The sequence below is a fragment of the Camelina sativa genome, chromosome 6 (genome assembly GCF_000633955.1).
Source record: "Camelina sativa cultivar DH55 chromosome 6, Cs, whole genome shotgun sequence".
NCBI lineage: Eukaryota > Viridiplantae > Streptophyta > Magnoliopsida > Brassicales > Brassicaceae > Camelina > Camelina sativa.
The window spans coordinates 8,713,183-8,734,045 of NC_025690.1; the positions used below are offsets into that span (position 1 = coordinate 8,713,183).

A 20,863-nucleotide genomic window follows, 5' to 3' on the forward strand; every position below is an offset into this window, starting at 1 on the left:
CAAGTTGGATCGTCCTTGTTAACTAAGGATGCGGCATCACGGTTACCAACACGATCGTAATGTATCTCAGTACAAGGTCCACATGGACCTGTGTCTCCCATTTCCCAGAAGTTGTCCTGCAAATTGAAATGACAAGGAAGGCTAGCATTTAGAAAACGACAACTGCAGAGGTTAAAAAAGTCAAAACAAGAACAAATGGATCGGATCATTGAGAAAAGGAAGCAATTTCGTAAAAACAGTAAGGAGGAAGCAAACAGACTTTGCAACCAAAAGGCAGGACACGTTTAGATGGGAGAAATCGCAGCCATATATCTCTAGCCTCGTAATCAGGTTGAAGGCCAGCTTTCTCATCACCCTCAAAATAGGTAGCGTAAATTCGATCAGTTGGTAGCCCATAGACCTGAGGCAGAAAAAACAGGGAGGCCTATTTGATCAGCTCTCAATGAAATAATATCCAAGGCAATGAAAAGAGAAGAATAACTCTATAGGATTGTGACACAATGAGAAAAAATGCTTCACTGTATATAAAAAAAAAAAAAAAAAAAAAAAAAAAAAAGAAAAGAAGTGAAAAGGAATTAATGTGCTCACATAGACGCAATGTACAAATCAGTATAGACAAATGCATGTAATTAATCTTTTGACAAAATAAAAAGTTTCTACTTTGTATTTTACTATTCATTTTTTTGTCACCAACAAAGTTTCACTCTGTAATGTTGCTAGATCTCTTTCAAAGTAACTTATTATCCACATGAATTTATATAATTTAAAAATATATTTTCAAATCCACATGGATTTATTTATATGAGGAGTTTTTGATTTTTAAAAATGTATTTAAAAATGTATCATTATTTTTTTTTTAATATATATTTCCTCTTACCAAAAGAACATTAGCTACAAGGATTAATTGAGTTAATCAATTGAATTTTTTTTTTTAAATCAGTACACCCCTTAAAAGACCTCAAGCCCATACAAAATCCCAGCATGCTTCTCCGGCCCATCTTGAGAAAAATACAAATCTCTCATCCTCTGAAACGCGTGCCACGTAAGCAAACTATCCGAACCGGCTTGATGACATTTCCCAACCTCCCGGTTAACATCAAGCGTCCTCGCAACCCGGTCTAAACCGCCATACAATCTCCTCTCACAAAACTTCATCATATGTTTCACATCATACACGCGCTCACCGAACAAAACTCTCATCACGCGCTTAAACTCCCCCAACGCGCCGGGCAGATCACGGCGCGTGAGAATCTTCATAAGGTAACCGTAATCGTACGCGCTATGAAACGTCACCCAGCTCACGTCCTCGTTACAAACAAGCCCCGACGACATCATCAGCTCCGCGAACCTCTCCGAACAAACCCCGTCGCGGCGGTTCCGCTCGAAATCGATACCTTGCCGACGGAGCAACTCGACGGAATCCGGAGCGTGTGCGTCACGCGCCACGTCGAAGTCTCGGAAATTAAACTCCCAAATGAACCGCCGTCCGTCACCGAATAGATCCGGGAGGTTACCGTCGGCGTCGGAGAGAGTGAGACCGACTTGGATTAAGCTGAGCGCGTCGACGTTAGCTTTAAGTAGACTGTAGAGATCGCCGGGGTTTGTAAATCGGAGATCAGATTTGAAAATCACGCCGGGGAACTCAGTGTCCATGGAGATGAATGGATAATCGTCGATAGTTTCGCTGATTAGTTTAAATTCAGATTCGAGATTCTCCGCCCAGACTTCGCGAGTCACGACGGTGGTAAAAACGCCGCCGCCACCACCGCATGGTTTGTGATCTTTGTTCGATTTGATGATAGCCATTGAAGAATTGGATTTACAAAAGGTTTGAGTTGATGATTTGGGGATAAGAGTCAGTGTGTGTTGTGAATATATATATGGCAAATGAGAAACAGAGACTACAGAGTGAGGAGTTGCGAGGAAGAAGAAGACGTGGGACGAGAGAAACGCGTCAAGTTGTGTTGTGCGGTTTGACTCTGTAACGTAACTTGACTCCTCCTCGGTCCAACTTGGCCACTCTCTCTGTATTGGGTTTAATAACTATTTATTTATTTATTTATTAGTATACATTTTTCTAATGATGCTATACAGTGAATATTATACTAAAACCTCTATAAATTAATACTCTATAAATTAATAAACACTATAAANTTTCACATCATACACGCGCTCACCGAACAAAACTCTCATCACGCGCTTAAACTCCCCCAACGCGCCGGGCAGATCACGGCGCGTGAGAATCTTCATAAGGTAACCGTAATCGTACGCGCTATGAAACGTCACCCAGCTCACGTCCTCGTTACAAACAAGCCCCGACGACATCATCAGCTCCGCGAACCTCTCCGAACAAACCCCGTCGCGGCGGTTCCGCTCGAAATCGATACCTTGCCGACGGAGCAACTCGACGGAATCCGGAGCGTGTGCGTCACGCGCCACGTCGAAGTCTCGGAAATTAAACTCCCAAATGAACCGCCGTCCGTCACCGAATAGATCCGGGAGGTTACCGTCGGCGTCGGAGAGAGTGAGACCGACTTGGATTAAGCTGAGCGCGTCGACGTTAGCTTTAAGTAGACTGTAGAGATCGCCGGGGTTTGTAAATCGGAGATCAGATTTGAAAATCACGCCGGGGAACTCAGTGTCCATGGAGATGAATGGATAATCGTCGATAGTTTCGCTGATTAGTTTAAATTCAGATTCGAGATTCTCCGCCCAGACTTCGCGAGTCACGACGGTGGTAAAAACGCCGCCGCCACCACCGCATGGTTTGTGATCTTTGTTCGATTTGATGATAGCCATTGAAGAATTGGATTTACAAAAGGTTTGAGTTGATGATTTGGGGATAAGAGTCAGTGTGTGTTGTGAATATATATATGGCAAATGAGAAACAGAGACTACAGAGTGAGGAGTTGCGAGGAAGAAGAAGACGTGGGACGAGAGAAACGCGTCAAGTTGTGTTGTGCGGTTTGACTCTGTAACGTAACTTGACTCCTCCTCGGTCCAACTTGGCCACTCTCTCTGTATTGGGTTTAATAACTATTTATTTATTTATTTATTAGTATACATTTTTCTAATGATGCTATACAGTGAATATTATACTAAAACCTCTATAAATTAATACTCTATAAATTAATAAACACTATAAATTAATAAATTTTGTTGGTCCCAAGTCAGACTAATGTAAAAATTAACAATATTCGATAAGATAATAAGATAATATTTTTTTCGAAATCTCCTNCGACGACATCATCAGCTCCGCGAACCTCTCCGAACAAACCCCGTCGCGGCGGTTCCGCTCGAAATCGATACCTTGCCGACGGAGCAACTCGACGGAATCCGGAGCGTGTGCGTCACGCGCCACGTCGAAGTCTCGGAAATTAAACTCCCAAATGAACCGCCGTCCGTCACCGAATAGATCCGGGAGGTTACCGTCGGCGTCGGAGAGAGTGAGACCGACTTGGATTAAGCTGAGCGCGTCGACGTTAGCTTTAAGTAGACTGTAGAGATCGCCGGGGTTTGTAAATCGGAGATCAGATTTGAAAATCACGCCGGGGAACTCAGTGTCCATGGAGATGAATGGATAATCGTCGATAGTTTCGCTGATTAGTTTAAATTCAGATTCGAGATTCTCCGCCCAGACTTCGCGAGTCACGACGGTGGTAAAAACGCCGCCGCCACCACCGCATGGTTTGTGATCTTTGTTCGATTTGATGATAGCCATTGAAGAATTGGATTTACAAAAGGTTTGAGTTGATGATTTGGGGATAAGAGTCAGTGTGTGTTGTGAATATATATATGGCAAATGAGAAACAGAGACTACAGAGTGAGGAGTTGCGAGGAAGAAGAAGACGTGGGACGAGAGAAACGCGTCAAGTTGTGTTGTGCGGTTTGACTCTGTAACGTAACTTGACTCCTCCTCGGTCCAACTTGGCCACTCTCTCTGTATTGGGTTTAATAACTATTTATTTATTTATTTATTAGTATACATTTTTCTAATGATGCTATACAGTGAATATTATACTAAAACCTCTATAAATTAATACTCTATAAATTAATAAACACTATAAATTAATAAATTTTGTTGGTCCCAAGTCAGACTAATGTAAAAATTAACAATATTCGATAAGATAATAAGATAATATTTTTTTCGAAATCTCCTTATAAAATATGGTCCCAATAATATCATAAATTAATAATCATAAATCATAGGCATAAATACTAAGACAATTTTGTAAAATATGAATCTAGTGTTGTTTGTCTTTTCTTAAAGTTGGAATCTCGTTGGAGTTCATCTCTGATTTTCCTTATTGCATCAAAATCTCCTGGTGTTGTCTTCTCGATTTGCATCCAAAAGTTGTGAAGAGTTCTNCCAAATGAACCGCCGTCCGTCACCAAATAGATCCGGGAGGTTACCGTTGGCGTCGGAGAGAGTGAGACCGACTTGGATTAAGCTGAGCGCGTCGACGTTAGCTTTAAGTAGACTGTAGAGATCGCCGGGGTTTGTAAATCGGAGATCAGATTTGAAAATCACGCCGGGGAACTCAGTGTCCATGGAGATGAATGGATAATCGTCGATAGTTTCGCTGATTAGTTTAAATTCAGATTCGAGATTCTCCGCCCAGACTTCGCGAGTCACGACGGTGGTAAAAACGCCGCCGCCACCACCGCATGGTTTGTGATCTTTGTTCGATTTGATGATAGCCATTGAAGAATTGGATTTACAAAAGGTTTGAGTTGATGATTTGGGGATAAGAGTCAGTGTGTGTTGTGAATATATATATGGCAAATGAGAAACAGAGACTACAGAGTGAGGAGTTGCGAGGAAGAAGAAGACGTGGGACGAGAGAAACGCGTCAAGTTGTGTTGTGCGGTTTGACTCTGTAACGTAACTTGACTCCTCCTCGGTCCAACTTGGCCACTCTCTCTGTATTGGGTTTAATAACTATTTATTTATTTATTTATTAGTATACATTTTTCTAATGATGCTATACAGTGAATATTATACTAAAACCTCTATAAATTAATACTCTATAAATTAATAAACACTATAAATTAATAAATTTTGTTGGTCCCAAGTCAGACTAATGTAAAAATTAACAATATTCGATAAGATAATAAGATAATATTTTTTTCGAAATCTCCTTATAAAATATGGTCCCAATAATATCATAAATTAATAATCATAAATCATAGGCATAAATACTAAGACAATTTTGTAAAATATGAATCTAGTGTTGTTTGTCTTTTCTTAAAGTTGGAATCTCATTGGAGTTCATCTCTGATTTTCCTTATTGCATCAAAATCTCCTGGTGTTGTCTTCTCGATTTGCATCCAAAAGTTGTGAAGAGTTCTAGACGCAATAATTGCTTCCTTATGTGTAACTGGTTCCAAAGGTTCCACATTATCGTCTTCAGCTTCTTCATCAACATTAATGACAGAAGCCACAATCTCTTCTAAACTCTGAACTTCTGAGCATGCATCATTTTCACCTGGATAGTCGAGTAGACTATTGACATCCATTTTATTTCGATAACTAAGATTATTAATCACCACTTCAAGTTCCTGCATACCATCTTCACAAACTGATTCCTCTTCTGAATTCCTTGATACGGCATCCCTTGAACGAATTTTACAATGTCGAAAACAATTTGCTATTGTCCCTCCATGAACATTAGTTGTCCAAGCAGAGACCGCAAAATTGATAGCATGCAAAACATTGATGTTAACATAATTGAATATGTTATATCAAAGCATAAGAAATTTTATATAAAGAAAAATTCTAAAAAAGTATATGATTTTAAGGAAAAAATTCCAAATTTACATCTAGAAATATTTTAAAAGTTAATGTAGTGAATAATATTGTATTTTGCAAAAATATTTCTATAAATTAATAATTATTAATTTATACGATAAATTAATAATTATTAATTTATGGATAAATTAATATCACTATAAATTAATAAAATCTCAAAGTCCCCACATTATTAATTTATAGAGGTTTTACTGTATGTTTATTAGGAAGTTTTTATTTAGAAAATTAATTGTATTTAATATTTTATTATTACTATTTTGTATGATTGGTTCAAATGTTATAAAATAAAAAAATTAAATGATATTTCTGAAAAGAAAATTATTCTATTTAATATGTATGCTTGCTTTTTACACAAAGGGAAAATATATCTTGGATTTAGTGAATTTCCATTTTTTTTTGGGGGGGGGNTTCCATTTTTTGGGGGGAAGATTATATAATTCATATCCAAAAGACCAAAACCAATGTATTTTTCTTTATAGAGATGTATATGTAACTGAATAACTAAATATATTGTAAACCACTAGGTTTTAACCCGCGGTACACCGCGGGACTATATTTTTAAAAGTAAAATAAAAATGTAATTTTTTTTGATAGATTAACTATATATATGACTAATGTTTTGTAAATTTTAAATAGAAATCCCCTTTATATTTATATATTATATAGGTTTATCCGTTAAAAAATTTAGGTTTACCGGTTTAAATTGTTAAATTCAGAATATAACATGTGGTATACCGTAGTACTGTTTGTTTATTTTACATAATCGTAATTTAATAAACTTAATTAGATATACCTAATATTCAAACGTCGATGTGTTAACAAAACAATGAACTGATGATTTACTAACAGTTAATAAATTATTTTTTAATTTATATTAATATCTAAATCCATCCCGCTAGATATCCAAACACCATTTTTCTTCTAGCTTAAGAACAACAGCACGTTTTTCAAAATAAGAAAATGCAAAAAAATATAGTACTAAAAATCTTGCTAATCAAGTATACATTATCTTCAAAATATCTTAATTTTAGAATTGTTTACATATAATTCAGAAATAAGTTATGAAATATGATAATTCTTTTTATTTTTCTTTTTTTTGCAGATAAAATGGACAAATATGTATTAACGTAAAGATTAATTTAGGATTTGCACATACATTATTACTGTTAGCATTAAATATTGTAATGAATTAAAGAGATATTTTAGGAAATATTTAGGAATTTTACAAAACAAATATTTAATGAGATATTGTAATTACTAGTTGATTGATTAAGGAGATATTTTAGGAATTTTGGTCTGCACAAAATCTTGGTTTTAAATTTTATTTTATAAATTAAAATTAAAAATATTTATTATTAATGGCATGCTTGTAAATAAGTGTGAACTTCAGAATTTATTTTATAAATGTCTCCAAAAATGTATATATAGATATAGATGCAAGTCATTTTGGTTGAACTAATTTTATAAACAAGTGCAGTAGTGTGCCTTTATAAAAATACGTTTTTAAGAGTCGCAAGTCTTTTTTTTTGTTTTCTATGTTTGTATTAGATAAACAGAAAATAGTTAGATAAAAACAAATATTAATCCAATTATAACGAATATCATAATCCAAAAATATTATTATTTAAGTCAATTGGGAGTATTGGACGGACTACAAAAGGGGGAAGTCTCAAGTTGATGGATAACAAGAGTCCAAACTTTCAAGTGTGTTGCGTATGTAAATCGTGTCGTAAATCTCAAATTCTTTGAATATTTCTTTTAAGGGGAAAAGGTCACTATCACTAACTTAAGTAATTTATTAATTAAAAGTTTGGGTTTGGAATGGATCGATCATCAAAACAAATGTGGCAACACAAGTGTTGAGTGTTGACTCTACAACACAAGTTGTTAGTCCTCCTAGGCAATACATTCCAAATTCGAGCATGATCTTTTGAGTGTGGAAGTGAATGTGGCATATAGAGATGCTGAGCTGGCAAGAGAGGAGAGGCTGTGATCGAGTGAAGACGTTTCAAGCATAGTAGGAGAGACTGGGTTTGTGAGAGAGGGTTATCCAAATTGAATTGGTGTTTGGTGCTTACTCCTGCGTGAGCTGGTTATCATTACATTACAGAGCCTGAAACTCTGATTCTTAGCTTGTAAACAAACCATTCGATAAGATTCAACAAAGATCTCTTGTTGGTTCTTAACACTGATACGGGTCAGATACACTACAATACAACATGTCAACACAAAATTTAAGAGTGGTTTCTTTCACAACTTTTACATACCGATTCAGTTATTTAGAAATGTTTTCCGTAACGGGGGTTTAGCCTTCCAGGATTTGTTTCCTTTCGACCTCGATGAATTGTTTGTTTAGATGATAGCTTTTGGTGGCATTTTGGGTCTCATTCTCTCCCTTGCATCGCAGCAACTGCAACTGAAGACTCCTCACAAGCTCATTTAGCCTCTGTATATGTCTCTCTTGTGATATGATGATCTGCAAAAAACGGTGAACATTGCGGTTAGATTTGACGTTCCTTCTGAGAACAACAGATTAATAATAGCCAAGCTCTGATACAGAAAGACACTAAAGTAAGGGCAGCCTTTTGGATCCTTTAGAATATCAGCTTTTCGAAGATGGTGACTAAAAATACCTAAATGAGAACCATCCTACGAGCATAAAGATGAAAAACGCACAAGCTCGGAACTCATATCATGTTGAGCCCAGAAAGCTACAAACTACCTAATCGTTCTACCTGACTTCATTTAAACTCTTGGATTTGCAGCTATTACAAGTTTCATTGTAGTAGTCTATATGAAACGTGTGATCCTAGCATTGCTACTCATCCTGATCCACAGAGATAAAAGATTGCCTCAAAATAGATTAGTAAGGGAAGGTGTAGACTACAAATATAATACATTGAGGTCAGGATTAAGCGGAAACCTGAGGTTTACTCAATGACTATCAATCCAACTGAATCCTTATGGTACAGTACTCCGATGTAAGATCAATCAGAGACATAAAGCAAGTCTTATAAGTATTCCACCTCTATCAATTATCTTATGCCATTAGAGAGAAACCCCATTTAGCAATCCAAGCAAACAGTTCAACACACTTTTAAAAATTCTTATTGGAGATTTCCAGACATCCCGACACAGAATACAATCCAAGAAGACATTTAGAATTGCAGAAAGTCCCATTTAAAGTAATCAATGCAAAGAATAAAGACAATTCAAAATCAACAGATCCCATGGTAATGAAGATATTTTCTAAGACAACAAACCAAAGCTTAAAAACTGATTTACCAAATGCAAGAATAAGAATCTTAAGTATCACACCAAGCAAAGCACAGAAGAAAGTGAAGCTTAATTATCAGAACACTAAGGACTAAGGTAGCCACTACACACACACACACACACACCTCTTCTGATGTTTACAACATCTAGGCTATTACAGGTCTCTTACAAACAATTAGAAATACTCTGTCTTCTAAAGGGAAACACACAAAGAAACACATGAAAGAGTTAGAAAAAAACCTGTACCTTCTCTTTAATAGCTTCTTTCCTATCTGAAATTTGCTGCTGTTTCTGAGACAAGCTGGTGGCTGTATCTAACTCAACAAGTGGTTGTCTCCATTCAAACTGAGAGGTGACTATAAGTATAACTAGCAGAAACACGAGCAAGATTGGCTTCGACATTGCTATATCAGATGCTTTAAAACACCTGCCACCCAAGAAATTAGCCAAATTCATAATCAATCCTTTTACACTATTTTACAAGCTTACCAACTTAAAAACACACATCAAATTCGATTTGTAACTTACTAATCAAATCATCATCTCCACCTATATTACTAAAGTCAAGCAATAACGCATCATCAACCTCTAAGATCAAAAAAGATTCAACTTTTAATCTACCCATTTCCTCAGCAACGAGAAAAACGAAGACCCAATGAAGCGATTAAGATGATCTTAGAACTTACAAATCGAATTTGACCAGAGGAATAGCCAAACTTCATGATCGATCGACCTGACCACCTCCTCCGTTAGGGTCACGAATGTTGGATACGAGATCTTCCAAGATCGAATTTGTAATTAGAAAACACCAAATAAGTTTTGTGTTAGTAGAGAAATGTAAAAGGAGCTGAGGTTCCCTGAATGCGCAAAGAAGAGGACTAAATGTTTCAGGTGACTCCTACAATTTCTTTGTTTTTTTTGCCAAAATTGATCCTATGTCTTTTATCTTATTAGTAATTTAGCTATAGTTTGAGAATTGTAACATAACACCCCTGATTCTCTATATCTTATTAAATTTACAAGTATGATATATTCCATTGAAGCAATACTTAGTGAATTAGCAAAGAAAAGGTGAATTATAAAATGATGTTTGAGAACAAAAGGATCATGTCACAAAACGTGACAAACCAAAGGGGAATCTGAAGTGCTTATGTCAATTTGAAATTTGTAGGAATCCACTTTAATCAATAAAAGAATTCTTTAGAGCCCACGTTTTCATCTTGTTATGATTGGGAAAACTATTAAATTTTATGGCAGACAAAATATATATGTCGAGGTTACTTAAGAAGAAGATAATGCCACAAACGAAGAAGATAAGGATAGTTCATAGTTGTGTTGGTTTTAGAGGAATGGAACAATCAGATTCACCAAGTGATCAAATGTATGCTAGAAGTAGAAGTGAAAATACCTAAAGAAGATGTTGTTTTGGACTAGTGGAAAGAGACATGTTCATACATAAAGCACAAGATCACGTTAGATTTACAAGTAAAATGAGACACTATAATTGCTATACCATTGCTATTGTGGGTAGAAAATGAATTTATAAAAATATAAAATCTGCCTGAAACAGAATTACATATCTCTCGAGAGCCTCATATTCATAGAATCATATTCTTGGCACACATAGACACTACAATACAATTCTTAATATATAATGGAGCGAATGATAACGTAAACTAAGCCTAACAGTTACAAGATCTCTCTCAACATTAAGACATAACCATGCAAACTGCCTAGAAAAAGTCTTTTATGGCATCACACATTCACACTAGATAAAACACCAACACGGCTATCATAACAAGCGCCCAAACAACGACGTCCCACCGCGCTCGGTTTATAGACTTAATCGAGTATATACCGATAAAGCAATTTGACATGGATATGTTGTTTTCTTCTCCAGTGTCATTTTGTAATGGCAGTTTCTGTAGCAATGATTGCATTTGTTTGTCTACCATGTTGGGTAAAGGCAGTACTCTTGTGGTGTTGGACTCTGTTTGAAGCCTTGGTACATTGATAAGTNTATACCATTGCTATTGTGGGTAGAAAATGAATTTATAAAAATATAAAATCTGCCTGAAACAGAATTACATATCTCTCGAGAGCCTCATATTCATAGAATCATATTCTTGGCACACATAGACACTACAATACAATTCTTAATATATAATGGAGCGAATGATAACGTAAACTAAGCCTAACAGTTACAAGATCTCTCTCAACATTAAGACATAACCATGCAAACTGCCTAGAAAAAGTCTTTTATGGCATCACACATTCACACTAGATAAAACACCAACACGGCTATCATAACAAGCGCCCAAACAACGACGTCCCACCGCGCTCGGTTTATAGACTTAATCGAGTATATACCGATAAAGCAATTTGACATGGATATGTTGTTTTCTTCTCCAGTGTCATTTTGTAATGGCAGTTTCTGTAGCAATGATTGCATTTGTTTGTCTACCATGTTGGGTAAAGGCAGTACTCTTGTGGTGTTGGACTCTGTTTGAAGCCTTGGTACATTGATAAGTGTATTACCGGAGACCGCCGGATCATCTAGCTTTACTATTTCATCCCTCAGTATATCCGCATAGAAATCTTCTTCACTAGGAACCTTAAAATATGGATAAATTCATGGGAATCAGATCATGTACAACTCGCAACATACTCGTAAAAAAAAAATGTTAACTGATAATATACATAAAGAACTTAATAAAAGAGGACCAACCTGTGGATTTTGTGAAGATTGTGAAGATTCTGCTATTTCACTGAGTAGTTCCTGCCCTGACTCACTTGATAAGTAAAAGTCAACCATATTTTCCCAACCAGATATACTTTCTGAAATAGCGTTATTCGTGTCTACGTGCTTGTCAGGTAATAAACTTGGCTGTGGGGACTTTTGAATTTTTGCTCCTTGAAATTCGGTATTCTTCCTAAGTCGGCAAATAACCAGAGCATCCTATATAACACTTGAGATATTCAATAACCATTACAATATCGTATTTTTGTAACACCTTGTGTTACAATTTACTATTATGTGGCCAAGAAAAACATCAAGAATCAGAAAATAGTTTACCAGTGATACTCCAATCATGCAGTACTCATGCATAATCCATTCGGTCCTTCCGTCTTTTGGCGCACGACCAATGTGGAATACAAGCGTTCTCTTAGTTCCAATCACCTCAGAACCTGACTTCACATTACGTTCTTTTCCTGTGGCTTTCCAATATCCCATCTTGGTTGCTCTTCTGTTCTGTGAACCGTGGGGATACTTCTTACCACGAGCACAGAAGAAGAACCATTCGCTGTCAGATTTTACAATGGACTTGTCTGCGAAAAAACATTTCGAAAATCTTGTTATATTTTCAAGAAGAGAAAATAAAAGGACGATGAAACATAAACTTTTCTCCGACAATGAACATGAAGATTTCGTTGAACAAAGCCAACAAAGTACCTCAATTTTCATAGGCCTGAACTTGTTTATGCAAATATAAAATTTCATTCCATGTCAATACTTACAAATGAAAGAGCAGTTCGTAGCGGTTCAACCCACAAAAGAGATAACTACAAGTAGGAGCAAATCAGGGGCAGACATCAAGCATACGTTGAAACACAAAGGTATTTTCATTCTTAGATGCATTTAACTAATATTATAATATTATACTTAAACAAGCTACCAACACAAGCCAAGCTATCACATCTTCAAACCAATCCAACGTTTTCCTTAGTTGGTGTTTCAACAAATCAGTCTCCTAAAAATCAAATATTGTACCAAACAATGTAACCTCAATTTCAAGAGGAGAAAGAAGTTCATATTTATAAAAAATTACATCCTTAACTCTTTAACTTCTGCTCTGATACAATGATTTCCACAAAACTTGTAGAAACTAACCACATGACTAGAGATTCAACCGAATATATGGACATAGACACATGGGTATAGTAAGCAACCTTCACAGTCCAGGAAACTTCTACAATATAATACAACATTCCCAAGAAAAAAGTACTATTAAAGAGGATGAAACTTATCAAACATGTTACCTAAACGGCTAAACTTCAAAAGTTGACAAGTTCACATGGAACTCGAGATTCAATGAATATTCACATGAAAAATTCTACAATTTATATTAAATTTGTAACCCGAGATCCCCTTTTAAGCAAACCTAGGCTAGTGGTCGTATTTTATAACGAAATTCCCATGATCCGAAAATAGTAAGGTCCACTCTTTGTTTTTTTTTTCTTCCGACAAGAATATATATAACCTAATTATTCCTAGTATACCGAACTTGAGGAAAACAAAATTACAGAACAAGAAGATTAACTTTGTAAGAAGAAGGGTAAAGAAAACGAACCAGGTAAATCCCAAGGTTCGAAGTTGTAAATCTCAACCTCAGGTATAATTTCAACAGACCTCTCCAAACCATCCATCTTCCTCTTCAGGTAATAAGATATAAGCTCGATGTCCGTCGGCGAGAATTTGAAGCCAGGGAACATCGTCGCCACCGCCGGCTCAACCGGTGCAGCTGCCATATAAGAAAATGATAAGGGAAGAAAGAGATCAAAACTCTTTTCCCTTTGGCTTCTGAGAAACTGAGGAGTCATAAAGAGATGAAAAAAAAAAAGAAAGAAAAATGTCTCGGGAATGGGAACAAGACTCGTGAAGGCGACGATCGAGTGCTTTGCTCACTCACATAGACTTACACACCTGCGTTTCAGTTTTTCTCTTTTTTTCCACAGGTGTTGCTCTGTTACTGAAATATTTACGTATGACTGCCACGTCACCACTCTTGCTCAAATTTAAATTTATTAATAGGTTACTACTACTTACTAAAGTTACTACGGTGTGATTGTGGTAGACTTATAGCTGTAGAATTTTACTCTGGGAATTTTTATGGTAACTCTGTTATTTACATTGCAGTTTTTGTTGGTGTAGAATTTGTTTTGTGGATGAACCGGTTAAAATTGTAAGTTTTTGGCTGTAGTTATTTTGAAAAAAGAAAAACACGATTGATAATTCCTATATTTATAATGTGGAAATATCTTTTATAAAATTTGAAATTAAATATATATATAAATATATTTGCAGTAAATATTTTTTTTTGTATTAATAGTTTAGATCATAAACATAACAGTCATAAATTGTGATACCTTTTACCAAACTTAAAACTTAACAATAGTTTAGATAATATCATCATCTTCGAATTGTTGGTAAATTTGAACTCGCGAGACGTATCCTATTATATTAATTGGGAAGTACAAATATGAAACTAACCTTAAAATGTGTAAAAAATTACATTCAATTACCATTAGGAAAACTTAGTTAAGCTTAGTTAATTAATTAAATAAAGATAATTAATTAAAAAATATTTTTAATTATAAACCAATCAGAATTACTAAATATTTTTAAAAAAAATATAAACCAATCAGAATTACTAAATATTTTTTTTAAAATATAAACCAATCAGAATTTCAAAAAATAATATTTTATATGCAAGTACACAATAAAATTATTTTTAATAACTAAATTTCGAAGATTTTGTTAAGATTTCAAATTATGATTCTCCTATCATCTTTATTTTTTTTTTTACATTTTTTTGGAATTTTCATATAATACTTATGATTAATAAAATGCAGACTTTTTTTGCATATGTTGTGATTTGAATTTTTTTAAACGAAGATATCTTACTCAATCTTATTATATAAAGTTGGGTTTTGAAAACTATTCATTAACAAGATTTTAACATATGTCAAGTTATCAATCTCAGATTTTGACATGTGTAAAAGTTAATATTTAATATAAAGAATTTGATTACAACAAAAATAAAATATGTTTGTTTTAAAAAATATTAATAATATAAAAAGATAATTATCAAAAACTACAGAATTTATAATTTAAAAATACAAATTTTATTTTAAGATTATAAGGAGATTATATATATATATATATATTTCACAAAATAAGAAATTATAATATAATTTAGTTATTTTTAATTTTAAGTTATTAATTCTACTAAAAATATAGAAAAAGGGATTAAGGACAATATACAGTTAATTATTAATTCTAAATTTTATATATTCACTTCCATATAAACATAGATTGTCGCATATTTAAATAATTTATTCAAAAGCACTGCTTTCAACTTTGTTTAATTGAGAATTTTTTTAAATGGAAAGGTAAATTTTTCTTCTTTTTTTTAAACCAAAATTTTCTCCTACTTTCTCATTTTTCAATTGGGAATAGGTAAGATTAATATGTTGACCCCAAAAAAGATTAATATATGCATCTTCTTTTCCTAATACTGTATTTTAAAAATTATTGTAGTATTTTTAGGTTGTTTTATTTAATTTATATTTTTATCTTTGAATTATTTGGGATTCATATATTATCATGCTTATAAGTTTCTATTGTTTCTTTAATTATGTCAAATTAATTTTCTTCTAATTTCTCAACTTTAATTGGTTGGTCGTAAACCCTTCTTTTTTTTGAAACATAATTGTTACCATTACTCATTCAATCCCAAAGGTAGATATAACGAGTAGACGCTCATCAACCTAATGAATGGATAAAATAGGTTAATCAAACACAAGCGTACAACAAACATATATAGATAGATTGGAAAAAGATAAATTGTTGTTGATAGATCCATAGGAGCTCAAAGACTCTGACACCCTGGTTTGCAGAAAGATTTAAAAGAATTGATTTGACATATACCTCACCAAAATGCACTTATTTATTTGGTCAAGGGTCCTGAGAGAACTTCATGATGGGTGACCTTCCTAGAAGTGATTGTCGGAACTGTGCGAGTGATGACAAAACACAGAAATATACTATTTGTTGATTTGTAATGTCGGTAGACAAGTTTTTAAAGCCTCCTAGACGTAACAAACCGGCCTTCGAATATGAGTGGGTCCACGAACTGGGAATAAATGTAGGGCCCACTTAGGAAGGTAGGTCCATAGACTGAGATTGGACATGAACTTACTAAGCAAGGTGGCGGTTGAGGCGTTACAGAGACAGAGGCTACGTCATGGTGTTGCTAGACACTTCCACGAATACATTGGGAAATTTAACATTAGTTACTATCAAAAGATTTTGTAACGTTAGAAAAAAGGTTTTTACTTTCATTGGTTGTCAGAGTAAGCCATTTTGAGATAGCAAAAAGATGTGAACATATTCTCTCCACACAAGAGGAGGGCAGAGCCGATATTCTCTCTATGGTGGAAAAGGTTGGACACATGGTTATCTACCCAAGGGAGGAAGGTGTAGGAGGTTGGACGCAAGGTTCTCTCCATAAGGGATGAGGGCGGAACCGAGGTTTTTTCCATGTCCGTCATACATTGTTGTGATGATACATCATTGATTAGTATATTATGTAATATATAAACACTTTAAGCCAACAATTTTACTTTCACTTTGGCATAGTTACTATCACAAATGCATTGGGAAATTTAACATTAGTTACTATCAAAATATTTTGTGACGTTAGAAAAAGGTTTTACTTTCATTGGTTGTCGGAGCAAGCCATTTGGAGATAGCAAAAGGACGTGAAAATATTTTCTTCACATAAGATGAGGGCAAAGCCGAGGTTCTCTCTATGGTGAAGAAGGTTGGACACAAGATTATCTCCTCAAAGGAGGAAGGTGGAGGAGGTTGGACACAAGGTTATCTCCCCAAGGGAGGAAGGCGGAGCCCATGTTCTCTTCATGGTGGAGGAGGTTGGACGCAAGGTTCTCTCCATAAGAGATGAAGGCAGAACCGAGGTTTTCTCCATGGTGGTCATACATTATTGTGATGATACATCATTGATTAGTATATTATGTAATACATTTTTAATTCAAAATATTTTTTGAGCCAACAATTTTAGTAATTAAAAAACTATGCAGAAGTAAAAGTAAAATAAATGGCTTAATGTGTTTATATAGACAATTTCTTGATGGTGATAAAGAATATATTTGTAACATAGAGTATATTTAGGTGTAAAAAATACACTTTTAATAGTAACATACATAAAAGATTTGTAAATAGATATAAATCAGTGTATTATAACAAAAATAAATTTATAAATAACATATAATTTTTTTAATATATTTCTGTTAAATTTCATTTAATTTATAAAACTATAAACCCGCACATCGGGCTAGTCCTCATCTAGTCTATTAAAAATGTGTGTTTTAATTTCCACATTGGCGGGTTGGTAAAACTAAATGGGTTTATTGCACCCACACCCACTTTGGGTTTAACTTGTTGCACCCACACCCACTTTACAAACTTGCTATACTTTCTTAAGTTTGCTGCTTAGGTGTCATTGTTAGTTGGACAATTTTGCCACTCTTCTCTTTCTCTCCTTATTTTCTTTATTTTTCTCTTTTTTGTTATTAACACTTTAAATGGTTATCATAAAACAAATTATCTATTTATTTATATACAATATGTTATGATTATATATTTTCTACATTTTAAGATACATATTGCTATATTTTTGATGAACTTTAGATTATAAAGTATCCATTTGCCGTTGAACATTTGTTCAATGATAAGTGGATAGTCAATTACAGTATTGTTAATAGATAGTTACTTGTGTTTATTCATACATAATAGAAGTAATACACATCAATTCAGGTGACTATGACAACGTGTCCATATGGAAACATATGGGGTTATAGTGCAATTTGTGGATACAATATTTGTCCACATGGATAACTATTTGTGGATACAATATTTGTGGATACATTATTTGTCAAACTTATCCAAATGGATAAATATTTGTGGATACAATATAAGTAATGAATAACACTCACACAACAAAACTCAAACTTTTTCTTTGATCGAACTAAAACAAATTCAATTAAAAAGTTCACAAGACCACAATTAATCAGTAAAATCACAAAATCACAATAAAGCCAAGAAAACCCAGATCAAATTTCATATAATCTAAAGTGATAAGGAAAAAGATCTAAAGATTTCACCTTTTTTAGATTTCCACTATTGTTGGAATGGTTTTTGAAAACTTTAAAAAAGGAATGTGAGAGAGAGAGAGAAACATAAATAAGCTTTTATCTTTCAATGGATGAGCAAAAGCAAAACAAAGAAGAAGAAAATGTATTATTTGGTTGAATAATTGTGAAAAAGAGAGAGATAGAGAGAGATAGAGAGAGAGAAAATAGAAGAGGTTAGAAGGAGTGAGGGGTAATATGTAATTAAACTTGAGAAAAGTATATGAGTAGTAGAAAGTGGGTGTGAGTGTTAATATTTTTGGAGAAAGTGTGTGTGGATGCAAAATTCCCAAACTAAATTTATATAGATGATAAATTAATAATTTTTATTTGATCACAATTATAATATTAAAATTTTGACTTTATATTTTACAAAATAATGATGCAAATAAAACAAACAAACAATATAAAACTGTAATATACGTCAAAAATAAAATACTGTAAGATTCTAAAATAATTAGTATTCAAAAAGACTAATAGATTTAAAGAAAAATTAAAAATAAATATTATCTCAAACAAAATAAATTTAAAAAAAAATAACAATAATTTTTATTATGATATTAGAATTTTTTTTAAAAATGTTGACCCGTGCTTTAAGCACGGGATATCTCCTAGTTAGCCATTAAAATACATTACATAATCATTTAACATTGTTAAGGTTTAACCCAACATATTTAATATATACTGTATACATTGATGTGGTTTGGTGGAAATATTTAATAAGGGCAATTGTCATAAATACCACTGAAATAGGTTTTTATTTCAAAAATACCACAATTTAGTTTTTTTTCCAAAAACTAATTCTTAAATTCTAAATACTAAATTCTACCACTAAAAAATATACCCGAAAACTAAATGTGTCAATCCAAACCTAAAAAAAAAATTCTACATCCTTAAAAATCAATTTTTTGTGTTTGTGGTAATTTTGGAAAAAAAAACTGTTGTGGTATTTTTGGAAAAAAAAAACTAAAATGTGGTATTTTTGGAAAAAAACCTTTTTAGTGGTATTTAAAGGAATTTCTCATTTCCATGGTGGAAGAGAAGGACTGACGTTTGTTCTCAGTTGTCCGAGGAGAAGACTAACATCTGTTAACGGCTTGCTAAGTCGCGCATCCACCAATAATTCAAAAATAAGGTATTTTTATTGGATAAAATAAAAAAAAAAGTTTTTAAAAGGCACATAGTGGAAAAGGTTTAGAATACTTTTTTCATCTAGAGGGTTTCACCTCTGGTGAAAAAGTTGGAATATACTGTGAAAATCTTTGTTTTTGCCAAATTTGATAAGATTTTTTCTGTTTATATCGCAATATTTTCTAAATATTTGAAGACCAAAATACAAGTTTAACCTAGTTCATCGATCTACAACACGCTGCAAGTCTTAGTTCTTCATTTCTTCTTTTGAAAATCTAAGATTGATCGATTGTGACGGAGAATTGATACGAATAGAATACACGTTGGATAAAGCCTTGCAAGAAATATCATTAGAAGACAATACACCGATTGTCTTGCAAAAACCTGCCTCAATTAGCTCGTGTGTAAGGAATGAACGCATCATCACAGGGAAGCTGCTCTGCCCAGAAAATCAAAAGTTGTCAAGTTTGATTCATGAAATGCCACGTCTGTGGCGTGTTTACAATCATACAAGGAGTATTGCTCTACCTAATGATAGGTTTCAATTCATTTTTGATTCCGAAACAGATCTCTCTATGGTATTTGACACGAGAGCTTGGACATTCAATGACTGGAGTGTCACTGTGGAGCGATGGGTGGAGAAGCCACCAGCGGATTATTTGAAGGTGTTACCAATATGAATCTGCTTAAGAAACATACTGGTGAACTATAATACGGCGGACACCATCAAGGAGATTGCGGCACACATTGGTCGAGTTACTCATGTGGCTTTTGACCCCTTAAAATCGCAGAGCAAGGGCTACGTCAAGGTACATATTTTGTTTGATGTGAGCAGGTCGTTGAAGAATTCTAGAGAGCTCCAGCTCCCTTCAGGTGAGTTTGTCGCCATTGGAATTAAGTATGAGAGGATCAGGCGAAGATAACAACGTTGTTCTTAGTTCAAACTCAATCGTGAAAGGATCAGACCGAGATGGTAGTAACTCCTGCAATGACTGAAACACATCCTTGAACTCCTGAACAACCTGAATACCTCCAATCGAAGACTGTCCCACCAACTCCTACATAAGAATAGTAACCAAATAGGCCTCACAAATCTTCTCGATCATCTTCCCAGCCAGCATGAACGAGATCACGAGACTCCCTGAAGTCGGTCTCACTACATGGAATACCAAATTCCCTTGTGGCCCCTTGAATGCCACTCTACCCCAATGATAATAAGGATACACTTTATACCGATCCCACCAATTCATACCAAGAATGATAACATACAACTCCACGAGACTGATAATCAAATATGTTAGCATCAACTCCCTTGCAATATGAATATCCACAGCTCTCACCCATCCAAGAACCGTTAGTAACTTGCCTCTCGTAACCTTAACGGCTCCAAACCAAAACATAGTCTCCTCATATATTGGCGCTCTTGCCGTACTCCAGGGTAATGAAGCAATGAGTTGCTCCAAAATCAGACGTGGGACTTAAGCTCGCCAACCAATAAGGTATCTACACCAGCAACATAGTCCATCTACAATGAACTCCAACCACAAACGCCGCAACGATTGTATTTACACGCCCAAAGGCTTCTCATAAACTCACACATGGGCCTGCTTGCCTTCCACAACTTAGTCCCTCATACACACAAAAACCATT

At 34.4% G+C, this 20,863-nt stretch overlaps 6 protein-coding genes and 1 pseudogene across 6 annotated transcripts in view; all 7 read right to left on the reverse strand.

The window, feature by feature from the left end:
• The window catches only part of LOC104790682, a 4,074-nt gene extending 2,084 nt beyond the window's left edge, over nucleotides 1-1,990 (reverse strand). The window contains exon 1 of the mRNA XM_010516463.2: nucleotides 953-1,990. Coding sequence (XP_010514765.2) covers nucleotides 953-1,806 — 854 coding nt within the window. The 5' untranslated portion in view covers nucleotides 1,807-1,990. The remainder of the gene's footprint in view (nucleotides 1-952) is intronic.
• On the reverse strand, nucleotides 2,137-2,982 carry LOC104698819 (probable CCR4-associated factor 1 homolog 9). Its single transcript, XM_010414211.2, has one exon. It carries the CDS (start codon nucleotides 2,797-2,799, stop codon nucleotides 2,137-2,139), a length of 663 nt encoding a protein of 220 aa, XP_010412513.1. The 5' UTR covers nucleotides 2,800-2,982.
• LOC104698820 (probable CCR4-associated factor 1 homolog 9) lies at nucleotides 3,080-3,904 on the reverse strand. The gene is made up of 2 exons (XM_019246303.1): nucleotides 3,243-3,904; nucleotides 3,080-3,107 (listed from the first exon to the last, which is right to left on the reverse strand). Exons 1-2 carry the CDS (start codon nucleotides 3,719-3,721, stop codon nucleotides 3,080-3,082), a joined length of 507 nt encoding a protein of 168 aa, XP_019101848.1. The 5' UTR covers nucleotides 3,722-3,904.
• Nucleotides 4,313-4,705, reverse strand: LOC104698821 (probable CCR4-associated factor 1 homolog 9). The gene has a single exon (XM_010414213.1). The coding sequence runs from the start codon at nucleotides 4,703-4,705 to the stop codon at nucleotides 4,313-4,315; it is 393 nt and encodes a 130-aa protein (XP_010412515.1).
• On the reverse strand, nucleotides 5,203-5,730 carry LOC104698823 (annotated as a pseudogene).
• LOC104790685 lies at nucleotides 7,912-10,042 on the reverse strand. The gene is made up of 3 exons (XM_010516465.2): nucleotides 9,775-10,042; nucleotides 9,335-9,515; nucleotides 7,912-8,288 (listed from the first exon to the last, which is right to left on the reverse strand). The coding sequence occupies exons 2-3, from the start codon at nucleotides 9,488-9,490 to the stop codon at nucleotides 8,118-8,120; spliced, it is 327 nt and encodes a 108-aa protein (XP_010514767.1). The 5' UTR covers nucleotides 9,491-9,515; nucleotides 9,775-10,042; the 3' UTR covers nucleotides 7,912-8,117.
• LOC104790686 (NAC domain-containing protein 60) lies at nucleotides 11,150-13,753 on the reverse strand. The gene is made up of 4 exons (XM_010516466.2): nucleotides 13,441-13,753; nucleotides 12,165-12,418; nucleotides 11,817-12,047; nucleotides 11,150-11,702 (listed from the first exon to the last, which is right to left on the reverse strand). Exons 1-4 carry the CDS (start codon nucleotides 13,688-13,690, stop codon nucleotides 11,364-11,366), a joined length of 1,074 nt encoding a protein of 357 aa, XP_010514768.1. The 5' UTR covers nucleotides 13,691-13,753; the 3' UTR covers nucleotides 11,150-11,363.

Excerpts from the sequence above, each read along its gene's own strand:
- LOC104698820 (XM_019246303.1), bottom strand. The coding sequence starts at position 3,721 with ATGGCTATCATCAAATCGAACAAAGATCACAAACCATGCGGTGGTGGC.
- LOC104790685 (XM_010516465.2), bottom strand. The coding sequence starts at position 9,490 with ATGTCGAAGCCAATCTTGCTCGTGTTTCTGCTAGTTATACTTATAGTC. Across the intron at positions 8,289-9,334 it reads AAGAAGCTATTAAAGAGAAG|ATCATCATATCACAAGAGAG; the intron begins GTACAGGTTTTT and ends CGTTTTTTGCAG.
- LOC104790686 (XM_010516466.2), bottom strand. The coding sequence starts at position 13,690 with ATGACTCCTCAGTTTCTCAGAAGCCAAAGGGAAAAGAGTTTTGATCTC. Across the intron at positions 12,048-12,164 it reads GCATGATTGGAGTATCACTG|GATGCTCTGGTTATTTGCCG; the intron begins GTAAACTATTTT and ends AGTGTTATATAG. Across the intron at positions 11,703-11,816 it reads AATCTTCACAAAATCCACAG|GTTCCTAGTGAAGAAGATTT; the intron begins GTTGGTCCTCTT and ends CCATATTTTAAG.